We start from the raw sequence: 17,582 nt of genomic DNA on the forward strand, positions 1-17,582 counted from the left end.
AAGAATTAATAGCTTTTTAAGTGGTAAAAGTTCTTATACTTTTATTCTGGTCATTGGTACCAACTCTAAGGTATCTGTGCATTCTTATAAACATAAGCAATGTGGAATTTTGTTTTGTTTTGTTTTCTGGAGTTCAGTTTCCTAGGCTCAGGTTAAATTGTAAACATCTGAAGGATTACTCTCCTTTGAACCCTGATAATTCACAGTGCTGAGTCACATAGGTTTCATGCCTTCTGACTGAGTCAGTCAGGAGTTGAGTCTTTGTTACATATTCTGGGAGGCTGACATTTTCCTTTGGGGGTTCACTCATGAGAAGGACCTTTTGATTTCCTGGATTAGACTCTAGGTCGCCATTTGTTAAGAGCCTCCTTACTACTCAGATGTTGGTGCTCTACTAGTCAGGTGGTATATGTAGGTGCTTGTAGTACTTTGTTCAGACAGTCTGTCTGTTGCATCTCTGTGCTAATTTATCTGCTTGTATTTTCTATACTCAGTTCTTTCTACTTATATGTAATTAAAGTCAGATTGTTGACCCCTTTAAAATTGTCTTTCCTTTAGCAAAGCTGATCAAAGAACCTGTGCTAGCAGCCCACCCTTTGTGCTAGGGTGGTTGCTAATATAATTCTTCGTAGAATCCTCCTGCTTAACCTTGAACCCCATCTTAGCCTTATTATTAATTCAATTCTAATTCCCTTGCCATGGATTTGACCATTCAGGTCACTGCATCAGCACTTTGGATGAAATCTGCCCCTCTAGCCCTCAGTTTTGGGGCATATGAATCTAGGACCTAATCATACCCTTCTTTACTACTTCAACCCAATCTGCAGTCATAGTCTGAGGAAGTATTTACTCTCCCACTTCAATTCTCAAATCCCAATGGCAGTCACTTTTCCCTTTCGGAGGTCAGAGTTATCTCTGCCTAGATGATAGATCATACCTGTCCAAAAATCTCCCCTCCCTGGGCCAGTGAAAACTGTTCTCTGTTTTATGTTGACTTTTTTCTGACCCACCTGAAGAGCCTTCTTCTAGCAGGGTCTTTCCTAGTTGGAAGAGTCCTTAGTGTTAAAATTGCTTCTTCCCCCTGTAAACTAAATCTCATGACTCAGGGACCTCAGACCCTGATCCATATAATTCTCACAATATAACTTCTTCTTCTAGAGTAAGCTTGGTCTCTGTTTCTGAAACTGTGAACCCTTAGAGTTTCACCCAAGTTCATCATTCATTGGTTAAGTTGAGGTAACAGATACTCCCTAGGACCAAGAGAAAGAGTACTGGATTTAGAGTCTAAAGAGAGAATCCCAACTCTGTTACTGACTAAGTAAAGGAGATGAATCAAGGGAGTCTCAGGTCGAATTAAGTGGTTTCCTAAACCACATACCACTCTAGGGTAGTATATGTTAGCTGCTGATTAAAATGAAGAACTTCTTTCTTCAACTTGAGAGAGATATTGGTCATTAGATAAAAGTAACTAATGGAACGGAAGGTATTTCTAGGTGTTGGTTGACCTTAATCAGTCACACCCTTATGGACTAAAAAAGCAAAAAACAACCTAGTCTCACAAAACTTACAGTCTCAGCTCTTCACCTTTTCCTTTAGCATCTTTCCTAGTGTAGCAAGGGGTATAGGGGTAAGGGATTAGGGAATCACCAATCAGAACCAGTATTGGTGACTTAGGTTATAAGCATTTGCTATGGGAGACAATGCTTGCATGAAGCCTAGGAGGGAATTCAAGGACATTGCTTCTTGAAACCCAACTTTCTGCACAAAGGAGGAAACATTATGAATTCTCCACAAAATATGACCCCAGACTCTGTCCTTCTAGCAGAGAGATGAGATTTCTGGGGTAGCACCAGTTACAAAAGTTGCCTCAGGCATTCAAGGTCAAGAGTTTCTGAGGTCAAGAGTTCCAGGCACTTGCTGTAGAAGAGAGAGAGAGAGAAAATCAATGGATCTTAATGATTAAAAAAGGAAGAAGACAATTCATGTGGTTTCTAGGTATGTTCTACTTAGAGCATAAAGTCAAATGTAAGGGTAGGGAATAAATAGCCTTCACACTTTGAGGGGCCAGAAATTGGTGAGAAAATGAAAGAAGGAAGGTTTATGCACATCCTTGGGTAAGGGTTCCTGATTTTTCTAGAAGACCATTGCAGGACACTAGCTTAGGGTTGGTTTGGCTATCACAACAGCTGAAGGAATGGTAGAGAATAATTCTAAAAAGCAGTCAGTAATATACATCACAGTCATCTAGGTGGCATAGTAGATAGAGGACTGGGCCTAAAGGCAAGAAGACATCAGTTTAGATCTGGCCTCAGCCATATGACCCTGGGCAAGTCACTTTATCTTGTTTGCCTCTGTTTTCTCATCTGTCAAATTAGCTGGAGAAGGAAATGGTAGACCACTCCAATATCTTTGCCAAGAAAACCCCAAATGGGGTCATAAAGAGTCTGACATGATTGAAATGACCGAACAACAAGAGGTATACAACAGAAAAGAAGAGTACCAGTTCAGGATGAAGTCCTTAGTGAACCTGTTGGAGGCATGAGTTGTCCCTCCTTGCTCATGCCTTGGCCACACATGTTCCCTGAATGTATGGCTCTCCCCACGTGTGCCTTGGCCAAATACGTTTCCTACATGTGCCTTTCTGCATTTGTGACCTCTAAGAATGCACTGGTGCTGGGTGTACTTTTGTCCAAGTGCGCCCTACAATTGATAGGGGAGGTGTTTTGTTACTGTCTTTCTTCTAAGGGAGTTTTAGTAAACACCTTGCTTTAATCTAACTGCATCTTCTGGCTATTATTGGAAATACATTAGCAGGGGCTCACGACATATAGTTTTATGAGTATACGTCCAAGGTACTCACCTTGCCCCCAGAGTAGTCACCCTCCAAGCGACCCACTAAGGAATGCCATTGGGATTCTACAACTATTTTCCTAGCTTTGGACGAAAAGCACTCTGAAACTCGATTTTATTATCTGTGGTTGGATTAGGTGAATTCTGTGGATCTCTTCAGGCTCAAACTCAAAAGCAAAGAAATGGCACCTGTTCCAAGCACCGTTAGCTATGTCCTCTAAGAACTGTATGCCTGGGTATTTGTTGCTGTTTTTTGTTGTTAGATCATTTTCAGTTGTTTCCAACTCTTCATGATTCCCTTTGTTAATTTCATGGCAAAGATAAAGGAGTGCTTTGCCTTTCTCTTCTTCAGCTCATTTTACAGATGAGGAAACTGAGGCAAATAGGATTAAGTAACTTGCTCAGGGTCACATCACTACTAAGTGTCTGAGGCCGGAGTCTTCCTGAGTCTAGCTCTGACACTATCCACCGCACCACCTAGCTGCTTTCAGCAGAGTATAGTTGTCTACATTCTGAGTTTCCAAAGAATGGCAAAAGTTCAAACTAATTCATGACCTGTGTATGTGATATAACCAAGAAGAATTCTTAATTAATTTTAATAAATTCTGGAATTCAATCGTGATTGAAAAATAAATTTGGACAGGGATATTTCACTTGATTTGATTTGATTTGAACATTTGATAAAAAGTTCAACAGGATGTGTGTGTGTAACACACACACACACATATATCTGTTACACAAAGATATTTATCTGTAGATATATACATATTGTAGTAGATAATGGAAAGTATAATTAGCAGAGCTTCTGAGCATTGTTGGTGCCAAAATTAAGAGTAGTTTAATGTAGGTGTATGGAATAAAGTAAGTGTCAGATGCACCAATCAGCCAAATAACTGGAGTCTAAACTTAAACTAAGATGCTTTTCATGGAAATTGTTTTTACATTTTGCACATCACTGTAGCTACTCATTTATCACCACTGATGTCTCAGATTTCATTCCATAACCTAGACAATATAGCATCTCATCCTTTCATTAGAAGATAACCTCTTTGTAAGTAGGTATTGTTTCATTTTTTGATATTGTATGCCCAGCACTTGGCACAGTGCCTAGCTCAGAGAAGGTATTTGATTGACCATATGACTTTCTACTCTTACTTGACCATACTACCTTCCACATTAACTTGGAATGCCACTAATATGGTGTTCAAGGAGAAGAGCACCAAAAATGTCCATGTTCCTATGTTTTGATCTTCAAATATTCTGGATACTTCTTGCTAGTAGGGTACCACTCATTTTGTAGCTCAGTTCAGTCTTTGCTATCTGTGTCTCCATCAGATTCAAGTCAAATAGCATGTAGCCCTCAATGAACCATTGCCTTCTTAATGTTTTGGATTCACTTCTATTTCCTCTCCTTTGTATCATCATTATTTGTGCAGGTTTTATAAAGCTCTTGGGAGCATCAGGCCTGGAGTCAGGAAGACCTGAGTTCAAATCCAGTCTCAGACACTTACTAGCTGTGTGACCTGGGGCAAGTCACTTAACCCTGTTTGCCTCAGTTTCCTCATCTGTAAAAATGAGCCAGAGAAGGCAATGGTAAACCACTCTAGTATCTTTGCCAAGAAAACTCAGAAAAAGGATCACAAAGTGTTGGACATGACTGGAAATTATTAAACAATAAATTATAAGGCTTTGAAGATCTTTGTTCCAACTCTCACATACTCATACTAATGAGTCAGGTCAGGTCCCCCAGGACAAGGCTACATCTCCCCGCTCAGGGTTCTAGCAGCACCAGTGAGGGATCAGATTGATTCTTTTTAATGCCATTGGCTTCAGGCCATCTTCCAATGAGCTCTCCCCAATGTTAATTGTCAATAATAGTTATCTCCCTTATGTCATTGATAGCCTACAGTAATTAGCAGCCCAGTATCATTCAATCAATCAGCATCTATTAGTTTTATAAGGTAGTATTTACTGAGCAGATCTAACAAGATCATAATTGTAAACACATGCCCCCAAACCTGAGGCTATATGCTCCCCATACCACTTCATCTCTTGGGGACTCAAACTTAAAGCACTGTTCATACAAAGCAGTGTATAGAGTACTGAGCCTAATATCAGGAAGACCTGAACTCAAATCCAGTCTTAAAACACTTAGTAACTGTGTGGCCCAGGCCAAATCACCTAAACCTGTTTGCCTCAGTTTCCTCATCGGTAAAATGAGCTGGAGAAGGAAATGGCAAAGCACTTCAGTATCTTTGCCAAGAAAACCCTAAATGGGGTCACAGAAAGTCAGACACAACTGAGAAGCAACTGAATAACAAACAAAACCTCTGCCCCACAAAGTTCACTTCCCAATTCATGGGTCATTTCCTCTTGAAGGACCTAGCATTTTGGCTGCAGAGTAAATCTACAACTGGGTTGGGTCTCCTTCAGGGCTGTACTATTGACCAAAACCTCTGCACTGGATTCTGATTCCCTGACCTATGGTGGCTCACTGTCTTAATCTTTCAGAGTTCACAGAGGTGCAGACTACTGGTAAGCACAAGAAAGAGAACAGAAACAGAAGCGAAAGCTTAGCACCGAATTCCTGGGCCACAAGTCAGTGCCCAGGTGAGGAGGCAAAGGTTTGTGGCCACTTCCCCCAGCCAGAGGCTTAGCCTCACTCTAAAATAGCCTGACAGAGAAAAGAAAATGCCTCAGCCTGTTGAGCGCCTTTTGAATGCATTCTTCAATCTGGCTCAGCAGCCATTGAGAAAGCTCCTGTTCCTCATGCAGTTAGCAGATCAGAAGCAATATGGGGGTGGCCTGGGAAGCCCTGTGCACATGCCCGCAAAGGGACTAGGTTCACTGGCAGTCCCTGCACCCTATCTTCTTCCATAACATTTGTGTACATAGCTTTACCTGCATTATAAATCCCCTGAAAGTCTGTATGAATTATAATTTCCTTTTTATCCCCAGTGCTTTGCACATAGTAGACCCTTAATCATTTTTTAAATTGAATTGAAGAGGGCGGAGCCAAGATGGCGGAGTAGAAAGATGCACATATGCTACCTCCGAACCCACTGCCCATAAAATACCTGTAGAGAAAAGAACAACTGGCAAATTCTGGAGCAGCAGAAGCCACAGAATGGAGCGGACGAGATTTCTGCTCCAGAGAGCCTGAAAACCTCTCACAAAAGGTCCCTCACGCCCCAGACCCGGAGCAGAGCCCAGCCCTGCCTCAGCGGCACAGCGCCGAAAGGAGCAGATCCGAGAAGGCTTCAGGGACGGAATCTCCAGCAGCCGTGCGGGTCCCTCCACCCATAGGTGACAAGGGTCGGTGAGAGGGTCTCTTTGGCGGGTCAAGAGGGGTGTGGGGTGCCCCCATAACTCAGGCCCCCTCGGGAAGCGGCAGCAGAGGTGGAAGCAGACCAGGGCTCCCCAAGCAGGCAGGACCCTGGATCCACTGTTGAAGATCTCTGCATAAACCCCATGAGGGAACTGAGCCCTGTGAGGCTGCCCTGCCCTGACTTGAGCACCTGAACTTAATCTCACACTGAAAAGCAGCCCTGCCCCCTCCCAAAGCCCTGAGGCTGGGAAGCAGCATTTGAATCTCAGACCCCAAGCACTGGCTGGGCAGATCTGGAGGCGAGGTGGGGGTGGAGAGGACACTCAGAAGTCAAGTCACTGGCTGGGAAAATGCCCAGAAAAGGGAAAAAAAATAAGACTATAGAAGGTTACTTTCTTCATGAACAGGCATTTCCTCCCTTCCTTTCTGATGAGGAAGAACAATGCTTACCATCAGGAAAAAAACGCAGAAATCAAGGCTTCTGTATCCCAGCCCACCCAATGGGCTCAGGCCATGGAAGAGCTCAAAAAGGATTTTGAAAATCAAGTTAGAGAGGTGAAGGAAAAACTGGGAAGAGAAATGAGTGACATGCAAGCAAAGCATGAAAAACAAGTAAACACCCTGCTAAAGGAGACCCAAAAAAATGCTGAAGAATATAACACCTTGAAAAATAGGCTAACTCAATTGGCAAAAGAGGTTCAAAAAGCCAATGAGGAGAAGAATGCTTTCAAAAGCAGAATTAGCCAAATGGAAAAGGAGATTCAAAAGCCCACTGGAGAAAATAGTTCTTTCAAAATTAGAATGGAACAGATGGAGGCCAATGACTTTATGAGAAACCAAGAAATCACAAAACAAAACCAAAAGAATGAAAAAATGGAAGATAATGTGAAATATCTCATTGGAAAAACAACTGACCTGGAGAACAGATCCAGGAGAGACAATTTAAAAATTATGGGCCTACCTGAAAGCCATGATCAAAAAAAGAGCCTAGACATCATCTTTCATGAAATTATCAAGGAAAACTGCCCTGAGATTCTAGAAGCAGAGGGCAAAATAAGTATTCAAGGAATCCACAGATCACCGCCTGAAAGAGATCCAAAAAGAGAAACTCCTAGGAACATTGTGGCCAAATTCCAGAGTTCCCAGGGCAAGGAGAAAATATTGCAAGCAGCTAGAAAGAAACAATTCAAGTATTGTGGAAATACAATCAGGATAACACAAGATCTAGCACCTTCTACATTAAGGGATCGAAGGGTGTGGAATAGGATATTCCAGAAGTCAAAGGAACTAGGACTAAAACCAAGAATCACCTACCCTGCAAAACTGAGTATAATACTTCAGGGGAAAAATTGGTCTTTCAAGGAAATAGAGGACTTTCAAGCATTCTTGATGAAAAGACCAGAGCTGAAAAGAAAATTTGACTTTCAAACACAAGAATGAAGAGAAGCATGAAAAAGTAAATAGCAAAGAGAAGTCATAAGGGACTTTACTAAAGTTGAACTGTTTACATTCCTACATGGAAAGACAATATTTGTAACTCTTGAAACTATTCAGTATCTGGGTACTGGGTGGGATTACACACATACACATGCACACGCACACGCACACACACATAGAGACAGAGTGCACAGAGTGAATTGAAGAGGATGGGATCATATCTTTAAAAAATGAAATCAAGCAGTGAGAGAGAAATATATTGGGAGGAGAAAGGCAGAAATGGAATGGGGCAAAATATCTCTCATAAAAGAGGCAAGCAAAAGACTTATTAGTGGAGGGATAAAGAGGAGAGGTGAGAGAAAAACATGAAGTTTACTCTCATCACATTCCACTAAAGGAAGGAATAAAATGCACACTCATTTTGGTATGAAAACCTATCTTACAATACAGGAAAGTGGGGGAGAAGGGGATAAGCGGGGGGGGGGGGGGGATGATGGAAGGGAGAGCATGGGGAGGAGGGAGCAATTTGAGGTCAACACTCATGGGGAGGGACAGGATCAAAAGAGAGAATAGAAGTAATGGGGGACAGGATAGGATGGAGGGAAATATAATTAGTTCTTACACAACACTACTATTATGGAAGTCATTTGCAAAACTACACAGATTTGGCCTATATTGAATTGTTTGCCTTCCAAAGGGAAGGGGTGGGGAGGGCGAGAGGGCAGATTGGCAGACAGGGGCAACTAGAACACTCAGTGTTTTGGGGTGGGGGGAGGGGACAAAAGGGGAGAAAATTTGGAACCCAAAATTTTGTGAAAATGAATGTTAAAAGTTAAATAAATAAACAAATAAAAGTAAATTGAATTGAAGAAAGATAATTCAAATTAGGCAAAAAGTTTTCTGCTACTGTGGCAGCTAGGTGATAGAGTGTTCAGAGTGGTGGACTTGAATTCAGGAAAACAATGTTCTGCTTGAACAAGTCTCTTAACCTCTTTTAGTCTCAGTTTTCTCATCTATAAAATGGGGACAATAATAGTAACTACTCAGGATAAAAGGAGATAACATATGAAAAATGCTTTTCAAATTCTCAAGTGCTATTATACTTTTTATATATCACAAATGTTTCATATAAGACATTTACATAAATGTGTTGTTGTTGCGTCATATCAGCCATAGCCAACTTTCATGGTTTTCTTGGCAAAGATACTGGAGTAGTTGGCCATTTCCTTCTCCAGCTCATTATACAGATGAAGAAACTGAGGCAAACAGGGTTAAGTGACTTGCCCAGGGTCATACAGCTAGTAAGTGCTGAGATCAGATTTGAACTCAAGAAGAGGAGTCTTTCTGACTCCAGGCCCAGCATTCTATCCATGCCACCTAGCTGCCACCTTTTATAAATGTATATAAATATAAACTACGTGGTATTTACTCGAATGTATATTTAATATATAAATATTAGCTATCATTATTATCAGCTACAATTTATCACTGGCAGCATATCTAATAAATGATACTGGGGAAAACAGAGCAAAAGGAAATTGTCAGTAAGGTAGCATTAATGTTAAAATTACAGTGGTGCTCTCTTTCTACAAACAAGTCATCATTCAATTCTTCTCTGGCCCTTCCATAGTCATAACTGCATGACTAGCTTCTGGCCTAGGCCTAAGTTAGAGGCTTTTCATTTGTGTAATCATCTGACTGGAACAGCTTTCAGGACTCTTTAAAAATTCATTGGAATTTTATGTCTGGTTGTCTAGTACTCCTCAGGGCCAGGATTAATTCACACTGGGAGAATTTTGATGTTATAAATGACCACTGTGGAATAGACTTTGATCTACCCTCTGGTGTTAACTAGCTGCCTTTTATGCAAGGGGAAACTTAAACAAGATAAAGAATCGACATTTGCAGTTTCTGGCTGATCTCTAGATAGGAGGATTGCATGACTGAGAGGTTCTCCTTGGGCTGCTGCAATTTAGAGCAAGTTGAGAACACTAGACAAATATTCTGTTGGGGAAGACAATAGAACTGAAGGACTTTTTTTGTGAATTAATACTATGTATGCTCACTTGACGATGGTTTCTCGGGGAAAACAACCCTCTTCTCCCAAGTTCATGGATTCCCAAACCTAATTTAACAACACCCCAGCATGTCCAGTCATTTCAAAAGATAGCATGGAATTAATTTTTAATTGAAAAACAAAAATTATTTTCAAACAAATATTTGCAAAATATTAGTTGGGGGGGGGGGCAGAAAGGAGAAGAGAGATTGTGAAATAACCAGTCTGAGTTTCCATACCTGTGTGTGTGTTCATCCTTTGTTGCTGAAGAAGACCATGCCATCAGAGAAATGATGACATGACTTGCACTTGACTTTGTTTTGAGTGAGGGAGGGCTGTGCACGTCACCAGCCTCACTTCTCCTCCAGAATCATCTGAATCCAGTGACCAGATATTCATCAGGATGACTGGTGATGACCCAGAATGAGGCAGTTGGGGTTAAGTGACTTGTCCAAGGTCACACAGCTAGTGAGTGTCAAGTGTCTGAGGTGAGATTTGAACTCATGCCCTCCTCACTCCTGCACTGGTGCTCTATCCACTGCACTACCTAGCTGCCTCAAGTTTCCATACCTAGAAATATTGGGAACTACTACCTTTGTGCCTTGATTGCTTGTTTCCCAGAGTGGGGGAGGGGAGGAGAAAAAATCCACACAAAACCTGCATATGATTCACTGTGTTCTTCTAAATTCTATTTGATCTTCATAATGATTGTTTAAGAGCATTGAAGTCTACTTCCAGGTTTTTGATGCTTCTACTTTCCTCCTAGCAAAAACCCCTTCCTTTATTTTAATGGCCTCTGAATTCTTTTCTGTATTTCCAGATGGAGAACTTTCTATATCCAGTGAAGAAGGATCGCTGGAGAATGGTCAGTCCTTGAGCTCCAGTCAACTTTCACTTCCTGCCCTATCAGAAATGGAACCAGTTCCGATGCCCAGGGATCCCTGCTCTTATGAGGTGCTCCAACCCTCAGACATCATGGATGGGACAGGTAATGCCTTCCTTGTCATGGTCAGAATCAGGCTACAAAGGTGGCAAAGGTGTCTCAGTAGTATGGTGCATGGGTTCTTTATCCTGACTTGCTTCACGTTTCTATCCATACTACTGAGGATGAACCAGGAAATGCAGATGAGTCTTGAACGATCAGTTAATCAATATATTGGAGCAAAAAAAGTTTTAATTTCTAGTGTTTGCAACAGTATTGGTTTTGAGTATTTCTGTTTCATAGATTTTTAATGCAATAATGTTTGGGGTTTGGGTTTTTTTTTTTAATCTTTTAAAATCTTTTTCTCTTTAAGAATGGATTTCCTTTTTTTGACAACATTAGTATTTGTCAATGGGATAGTTTGTTTCCCTAATCATTTCTACTGTTATTTTGGAGCAGATGAATTCTAGGATCTTACTATTTATAATATGCTCTCTCTACCTTCTATTCTTGCCATGTTCACTGCCATTGAAATGCACTTTTAATCCCCTCCAAGTGGACCAAAAATAATTTCTCATGGTGTTCAAGTTTTTAGTTTGCTAACAGATAACTTGAAGGATGTCTCACTCTTGCCTTTTAGCTTCAGTTTTGTTCTGATGTTGGTTGGCGTACAAATATCCCATCTTTTAAAGGGTTATAGAGATGGTGGTGAATGTCCAGAATCCACCTAAGTGTCCAGATAGGTTCCTCATTCTTGCACTTGAAGGAACATTTCCCCTCAAGGACTAGACCAAGCAGAAGGACCTCTCAAAGGGTGTGATACTTGAGTAGAGCATCTTTCTCTATATCATGTACTGAGCTTAAAGCAGTTTGGGAGCAGATACCGCAGGAGAAAAGAGAAGTGTGTTTTTAAAAATGAATTTCTGGTGCCTTATTTTTTACCCTGATGACTCCCTTTCCCATCTGCATGACCAGAACTGATGACAATAATATGACTAAACATAAGGAGATAATTTAGCATTCTTATTGACACATTGAACTAATTTAATACATTAAACTACCTTAGCTTGAATAAAGGAAAAGGGGGTAAGAAATCATTTCTATGAGGTCATGTTGTGGCTAAGTGATAAAAAACAGGAGGAAAGTTGCAATGAAACTTTCCAAAGATGACTCTACAATTTCTGGTCCGACGATTTTGTCTCACCCACAGGTTTCATTGCAGATCCAGATTCTAGCTCACTGAGAAAATTTTGTACCTTTTGACTTTCCTAGGATGGTAAGACAGCAAGCATGTGGCAGGTTGGTCTCCTTGAGAATCTAAATTACCAAGTTAGTGGCTAACATTCAGCCATCACTGTATATGGTCCTAAAAGAGTGTCTCTAACTGGGTTCCATAGGCCTGTGATATGCAGCATGGGTAGCAGAGTCTCCCTTCTGTGTTCTAACTATCATAACCTGCCATTCTAGAGCCCTGGAGAGAGGAGAAGGAGAAGAGAGGGAGAAGGAGAAGAGAGGGAAAAGGAGAAGAGAGGGAGAAGGAGAAGAGAGGGGGAGGGAACAGAGAAAGAGAAGAGACAGAGGCAGAGGAGAAGAAAGAAGGGAGGAGAGGAGAAAAGGGAGAAGAGAAAAAGAGAGGAGAGGAATGATTGGCTAAAACAAGTCAGTAATAGTTCCACTTTGTCCTGTTGTCTGCTGAAAGCATCAACAAACCAGAGGGAAAGACAGACACCTCTGAGTAACTCCTAGGGTTTGAGAAGTGTCCTCATTGTTTAGTTCATAACCATCAGCCAGCGTGACGATGTCAGACTCCAGTGCAATACATCCAAAGAACTTCTAAATATAGAGATGGAAATCTGAGGGCCTTTTTGATGGTGCTATGAAAATATTTGTTCTCTTTTCCATTCTCTTCTTTCTTCTCTCTCTTTTTTCTTGCTCCTTTTTTCTCCTTCCTCTAGTTATCCTCTCTCTTCCTTTTTCTTTCAACAAAGCTTTGTTTTTCTTTTCTTGGTTTTCTAGGTATGTATAATGAAGTTGAGTGTTCTCTCTTCTCTTAGTGTGTTGATAACACGTGTCCACAATGTGCTATGTTCTTTGTCTTGGCTGCTGCTGGTATCTGCTACCTTGCTTGTAACGTTGTTGTGTGTATAATGTGGTTGTGCCCTCCAGTGTCTGAAGAAAGCCCCTCAGCCAGTGAGTCCGGAGCCCTCCTGTCCCAAGATCCTTCAGCTAAGCCAGTCCTGCTACTTCCCCCCAAAAAAACTGCTGCTTTCCCTGGAGACCATGAGGAGACCCCAGTGAAACAGTTGCCCCTTCTCAAGCAGCCCCCTGCCCTGCCTCCTAAACCCATTGCCAGGATTACCAACCATTTGACGGGTAAGTAAAGACTATCTCTCAAGGACCCAGGGCCACCCCCTCCCTTCAAGGGATAGTATAGTCCCACATGGAGATTTGAATGGGTCTCTCCTGGGCAATTGCTCTTCAGAATGTAGACATATCTCCATATGTATCAGTCCCTTGCTTTGAGGGTCTGGATTCGTGTATCAGCATGGACACATACACACACACACACACACACACACACACACACACACACACACATACACACACCAGTCTTCCACAAGATGTTAGGGAGCCCCTCCATGTTTGTACCTGTCAATGTGCGCTTTTGTATGCATGGGAAAAATCCCAAAGTGTTTTCCTTTCTAGGTTTATTCCATTTAGTTTCGGGAAGGTTTACAAAGATAAGACAGATTTCTTGTCCCTTTCTATTTAATACCTGGAGTCTGGCTAGATTTTCCACCTTTCTTTTTTTAATGCAATAATGTTTGGGGTTTCAAATTTTGCTCTGAAAGTCTAGTTTACTTTCCATATTATGTTTTATCATGAGATTGTCTTTCTCCATTTTTTTAATCTCAGATAGCAAGCTATGATGAAATGGCTTGGGGATTTATATTTTAACAGAGAATAGACTTTGAAATGTACACCTAAATGTTTTCTACATTTTCATTTTTAAGTGCTACTAAATGAATATGCCTACAATTATTAAAATACTCCTGTAAAGAAATTAACTGTGCTGCACAAATAAATAGGAAGATCACTTTATGGTCTAGGAATAGACTGTAATTGGTGAGGGAAAAAGACTTCTGAGAGTTGTTTTTGCACTGTTGATGAGACTGCCTTATATAGGTAAATCCCTTGTCAGTAAAAGCCAAGAATTTTTTTTTTTTTTTTTTTTTTTTTTTTTTACGAATAGTGTCTAAGCAACTTACTGCGATTTTTTAGATAAATTAAGCTAGAGGAGGACAATATTCACTTATTCTGCAGATGGAATAAACTAAGATGCAGGAAAATTGATTTTTTTTAGACCAATAGCAGCTCACCAGAAAAGCTAACATCATTTGCCCATCTGTTTCCCAGCTTCTTGCTGAGGATGCCATTCCAAAGGGCAGAATGATACTCCAAAAGTACTGAACTTCCTTCAAGAGGCTATTTTTCTACAATTATAACTCACTTTATGTAATAGCAGTATTTCCCAAAAGTTATGTGAGCCCAATTTCATTGATTGATTCATCAGACAGATATTTAGCATCTCTATGATGGTAAACGATTAGGACAAGATACAAGATGCAATGTGACATAGTCAGGAGGACCTAGCTTTAAGTCCTGTCGCTAATACTGTGGACTGTGTGATCTTGGGAAGTCATTTGACATCTCATTGGCCCCCAAGGAATATTCAGATGGGGCTTCTTAACCTTTGTGTGTGTCATGGACCTCTTTGCAGTTTGGTGAAGACCGTGAACTTAGAGTAATGCTTTTAAATATGTAAAATGCAATATATTCATTTGCAAAGGAAATCAACTATATTGACATAATTATTTAAATGCTAAAAAAAAAAAAACATTTACATATCTTCCCCCCTCCTCCAGTATAGTGTGCATTGGTATTTCTATGCCAAATTTTTCCCACACCAGTGAAATCATCAGCCTGCAATCAAAAAAAATAAAAAGATTGCCTCACACTGTAGGCATCTAAATAGGCTCTAAAATTTTGCAGAGTAGCCCAGGACTTCTACAAGCTAGTTGTGGATATGACATTCAGACAAGAAATAGTTAAGTAAGAATATAAGGCAGTATTTGATGAAATCCTTAAATGAGTGACAGACACATTGCATATTAGTAACTGAGAGAAGCAGGAGATTGCTGTGGGCTAGAATAATTATATGAGGTATTATAGAAGAGTTGGGCTTCTACCCAGGCCTTGAAATCTGCATAGGATTTGGCTAAGTACAGGAGAGGAAAATGGTCATTCTAAAAGAAGAGAACAGCTTTGAGTTAGGAATAAACATTTTATCTTCCAAGTACAGTGGAGATGATGGTTTGGTTGGTGGAAGACTGCATGTTGGAGAATAATGGAAGCTAAGTTTTGATAATAGGACACAATCAAATTATGAGGAGACCTGAATTCTAACCCAAATAATTTGAACTTTATCCTTTAATGCTCCTATATCCCAGGAGATCACTAAGTTTGTTTGGTTTTTTTTCCAATCAAGGGAGCATCATGATGAAAGTGATTTAGAAAGATGAAATCTGAACAAGTGAGAGACCAGAAGCAGGGAGACCAGTTAGGATGGGAAACTATTCTAGACAAAGTGCCTAGAGGTGGCAGTGGGGATGAAAAAGAAGGAACTGATTGGAAATGAAAAAAAAAAAACATTTCAAAGGAAAAATTCACAGGACTTCCTGGATGAATTTTGGTGTCATTTATTCTGTCTTACAAATGCACATTTTTGCTCATTGGACTTTTGTATAAGTAGGGGCATAGATTTACTCTAAGTACAAGCCCTGAAGAAAGACAGTTGCTGACAAAGATCATTCTGGTGCACACAGGTCTTCTTTGAAGTGAGAAAAGGACTAGGGAAGTATAAATTAGCCCCAAATCTCCAGCCTAATTTATTCTTTCCCAGGAGTAGCAAGTTGTTATTATCTGTAAACTTTACCTCTACATACCCAGCCTTAATGAACCAAAACATTTAAAGGGTAATAGGCTTATCCTAATGTTCTGAGCAGCCTTTAGAAATATGGTGGAAAGAAGATGAGGGAGGAGAGAAAGGTATCTACATGTGGCGTGTCTCTTGCTATCCTTTTGGGTTTTCACTTAATTAGACTTGCATAATCTATGTAAGTGAGCAGTCAGTCATAGTGAATCAGCATCACCATGAGGCAACTACATTAGCCCTATTCTGTTGCTAATTACTCCAGAGACATCTGCAGGTTGTGAGTGAAAGAATTAATAAAGGAAGGATTCTGGACCTCTGTATAGAGACTCATAACTTCTCCAATGCATGTGTGTTTTCAGTGTCTGCTATTCTAGTGACATTTTTGAAAAGGGGACAGAGGACAGATTAAGAGACACCAAGCATCGCTAATGGAGAGTGACAGTGGTTAATGGTCTGGTAGCATTCTAGAGGAAATGTGTTCCTGGAATGGTTTTCATTCCAGGTATGTGACCAATGAGAAGATGACAGAAGTGTCTCTGAGATCTGGCTCTCCTTTTCATTTTGTCATGAAAATGATGAAAATGGAAAGGGGCACATTCTTTTTCTTACCAGTTCCTTCTACATTCTTCATCCAATTGGAGAAGAGTTCCTCTTTCCTAGCCCTTTACCCTTCCTCACCTTATTGACCCTAACTCCTCTCTCTTTTTATAAAAAAAAAAAAAGTTAGCAGTGTGAAGAATTCCCTCCACTGATAAAGGTCAGCAACTCATCTGTTATTTCTGTTTTAGATATTTGCCCTGGGGAATGGAGAGGTTAACGTTCATGGTCATGCAGTTAGTGTATGTCAGAGTCAACAATGGAACCCAGGTCTTCCTGAAACCAAAGCTTTACCCTGACTGGTGGATGCTTTTCTCCAAAAATCAAAAATCTCCCCCTTCCCTTTGTTTTTGGACTTCAGACAAACAGTATACAGTCCTTTTAAAAAGAAAGTGTTCTGGTAGTGCTCAGCCTTGTTGGTCTGTGAAAAGAAGGAATTTTGCTGTGTTCGAATTTTAAAGAAGATTTCTCCTGATTACAGGCCTGTAAGGTTCAGAAACAACAGCTGAGAAACAGGGACAAATCACATGGGGAACACTTGGCTGCAATTAGAAAAAAAAAAAACAGCTATGGAAGGAAACCGTCATGTATTCTTGTAAACAAGGTTTTTGGGTAATGTGGACCTGCCCTGGGCTGAGCTGTGCTATCTATATAGAGACACTTACTGTATTATCAAAACATGGTCAATTGTTGGTTAGAATGTTAACTACAAATTTATCTGACAAGTAGTCTCTTTCACCTCTAGTATTTCTAACTCCAGCATTTAAGTGTGTTTAATGAGAATCTGTTATCCAATTCCCATTAAACCAGAGGTAATTTTTCTAATGTTATAGATACATAGATAGATATGGAGACAGAGATATATGTCTCTCAAACTATGTGATCATTCTCAAGGTTACATAGTCAAAACTATACATTTGGTTTTTTTTTCTTCCTTCCTTCCTCCTTTCTTTCCTTCTCTCCTCCCCTCCCTTCCTTTGTTTTACTTTCATCCCTTCTTCCTTCTCTCCCAGTTTTCCTCTTCTTTTTCCTTCTTTTCTCTTATTTTCTCCCCCCTTCTTTTCTTAGACTTGAGGTCCCTTCCAACCCCAAGGGTCTGTGCTTCTCCACTCTACCCCCAGAAGACATATCCCAATTTTCTCAGTCTCTTCATTGTCAACCAGCACTATACTGTAACAGAAAGAGGGAAGCTGGAAATTGGGCCGCAGGTACCTGGAATTTTGCCCCCTTCTTCAATAGGAGAATGAGAAGAATGGCTTTAATTCTTTATAGTCAGTTTCCTAAAAGCCTTGGTATAATTTACAGTTGTCTAATAAGATATTGTCAAGAAGACCAAGGCCTCAATCCCAAATAAAATACACTCATATTTCCTAGTCTAATATTAAAATGCACATCT

General features: G+C 40.4%; 1 protein-coding gene across 13 annotated transcripts in view; it reads left to right on the plus strand.

Moving 5' to 3' along the window:
- Window positions 1-17,582, plus strand: part of PHACTR1 (phosphatase and actin regulator 1) — a 668,125-nt gene that overhangs the window by 542,237 nt on the left and 108,306 nt on the right. For 10 of the 13 annotated variants that reach the window (XM_072603838.1, XM_072603839.1, XM_072603840.1 and 7 more), the window contains 2 exons: window positions 10,492-10,659; window positions 12,760-12,966. In XM_072603838.1, the coding sequence (XP_072459939.1) occupies window positions 10,492-10,659; window positions 12,760-12,966 (375 nt within the window). The remainder of the gene's footprint in view (window positions 1-10,491; window positions 10,660-12,759; window positions 12,967-17,582) is intronic. The other 3 variants (XM_072603846.1, XM_072603848.1, XM_072603842.1) reach the window with 1 other exon arrangement.

The sequence above is a fragment of the Notamacropus eugenii genome, chromosome 4 (genome assembly GCF_028372415.1).
Source record: "Notamacropus eugenii isolate mMacEug1 chromosome 4, mMacEug1.pri_v2, whole genome shotgun sequence".
NCBI lineage: Eukaryota > Metazoa > Chordata > Mammalia > Diprotodontia > Macropodidae > Notamacropus > Notamacropus eugenii.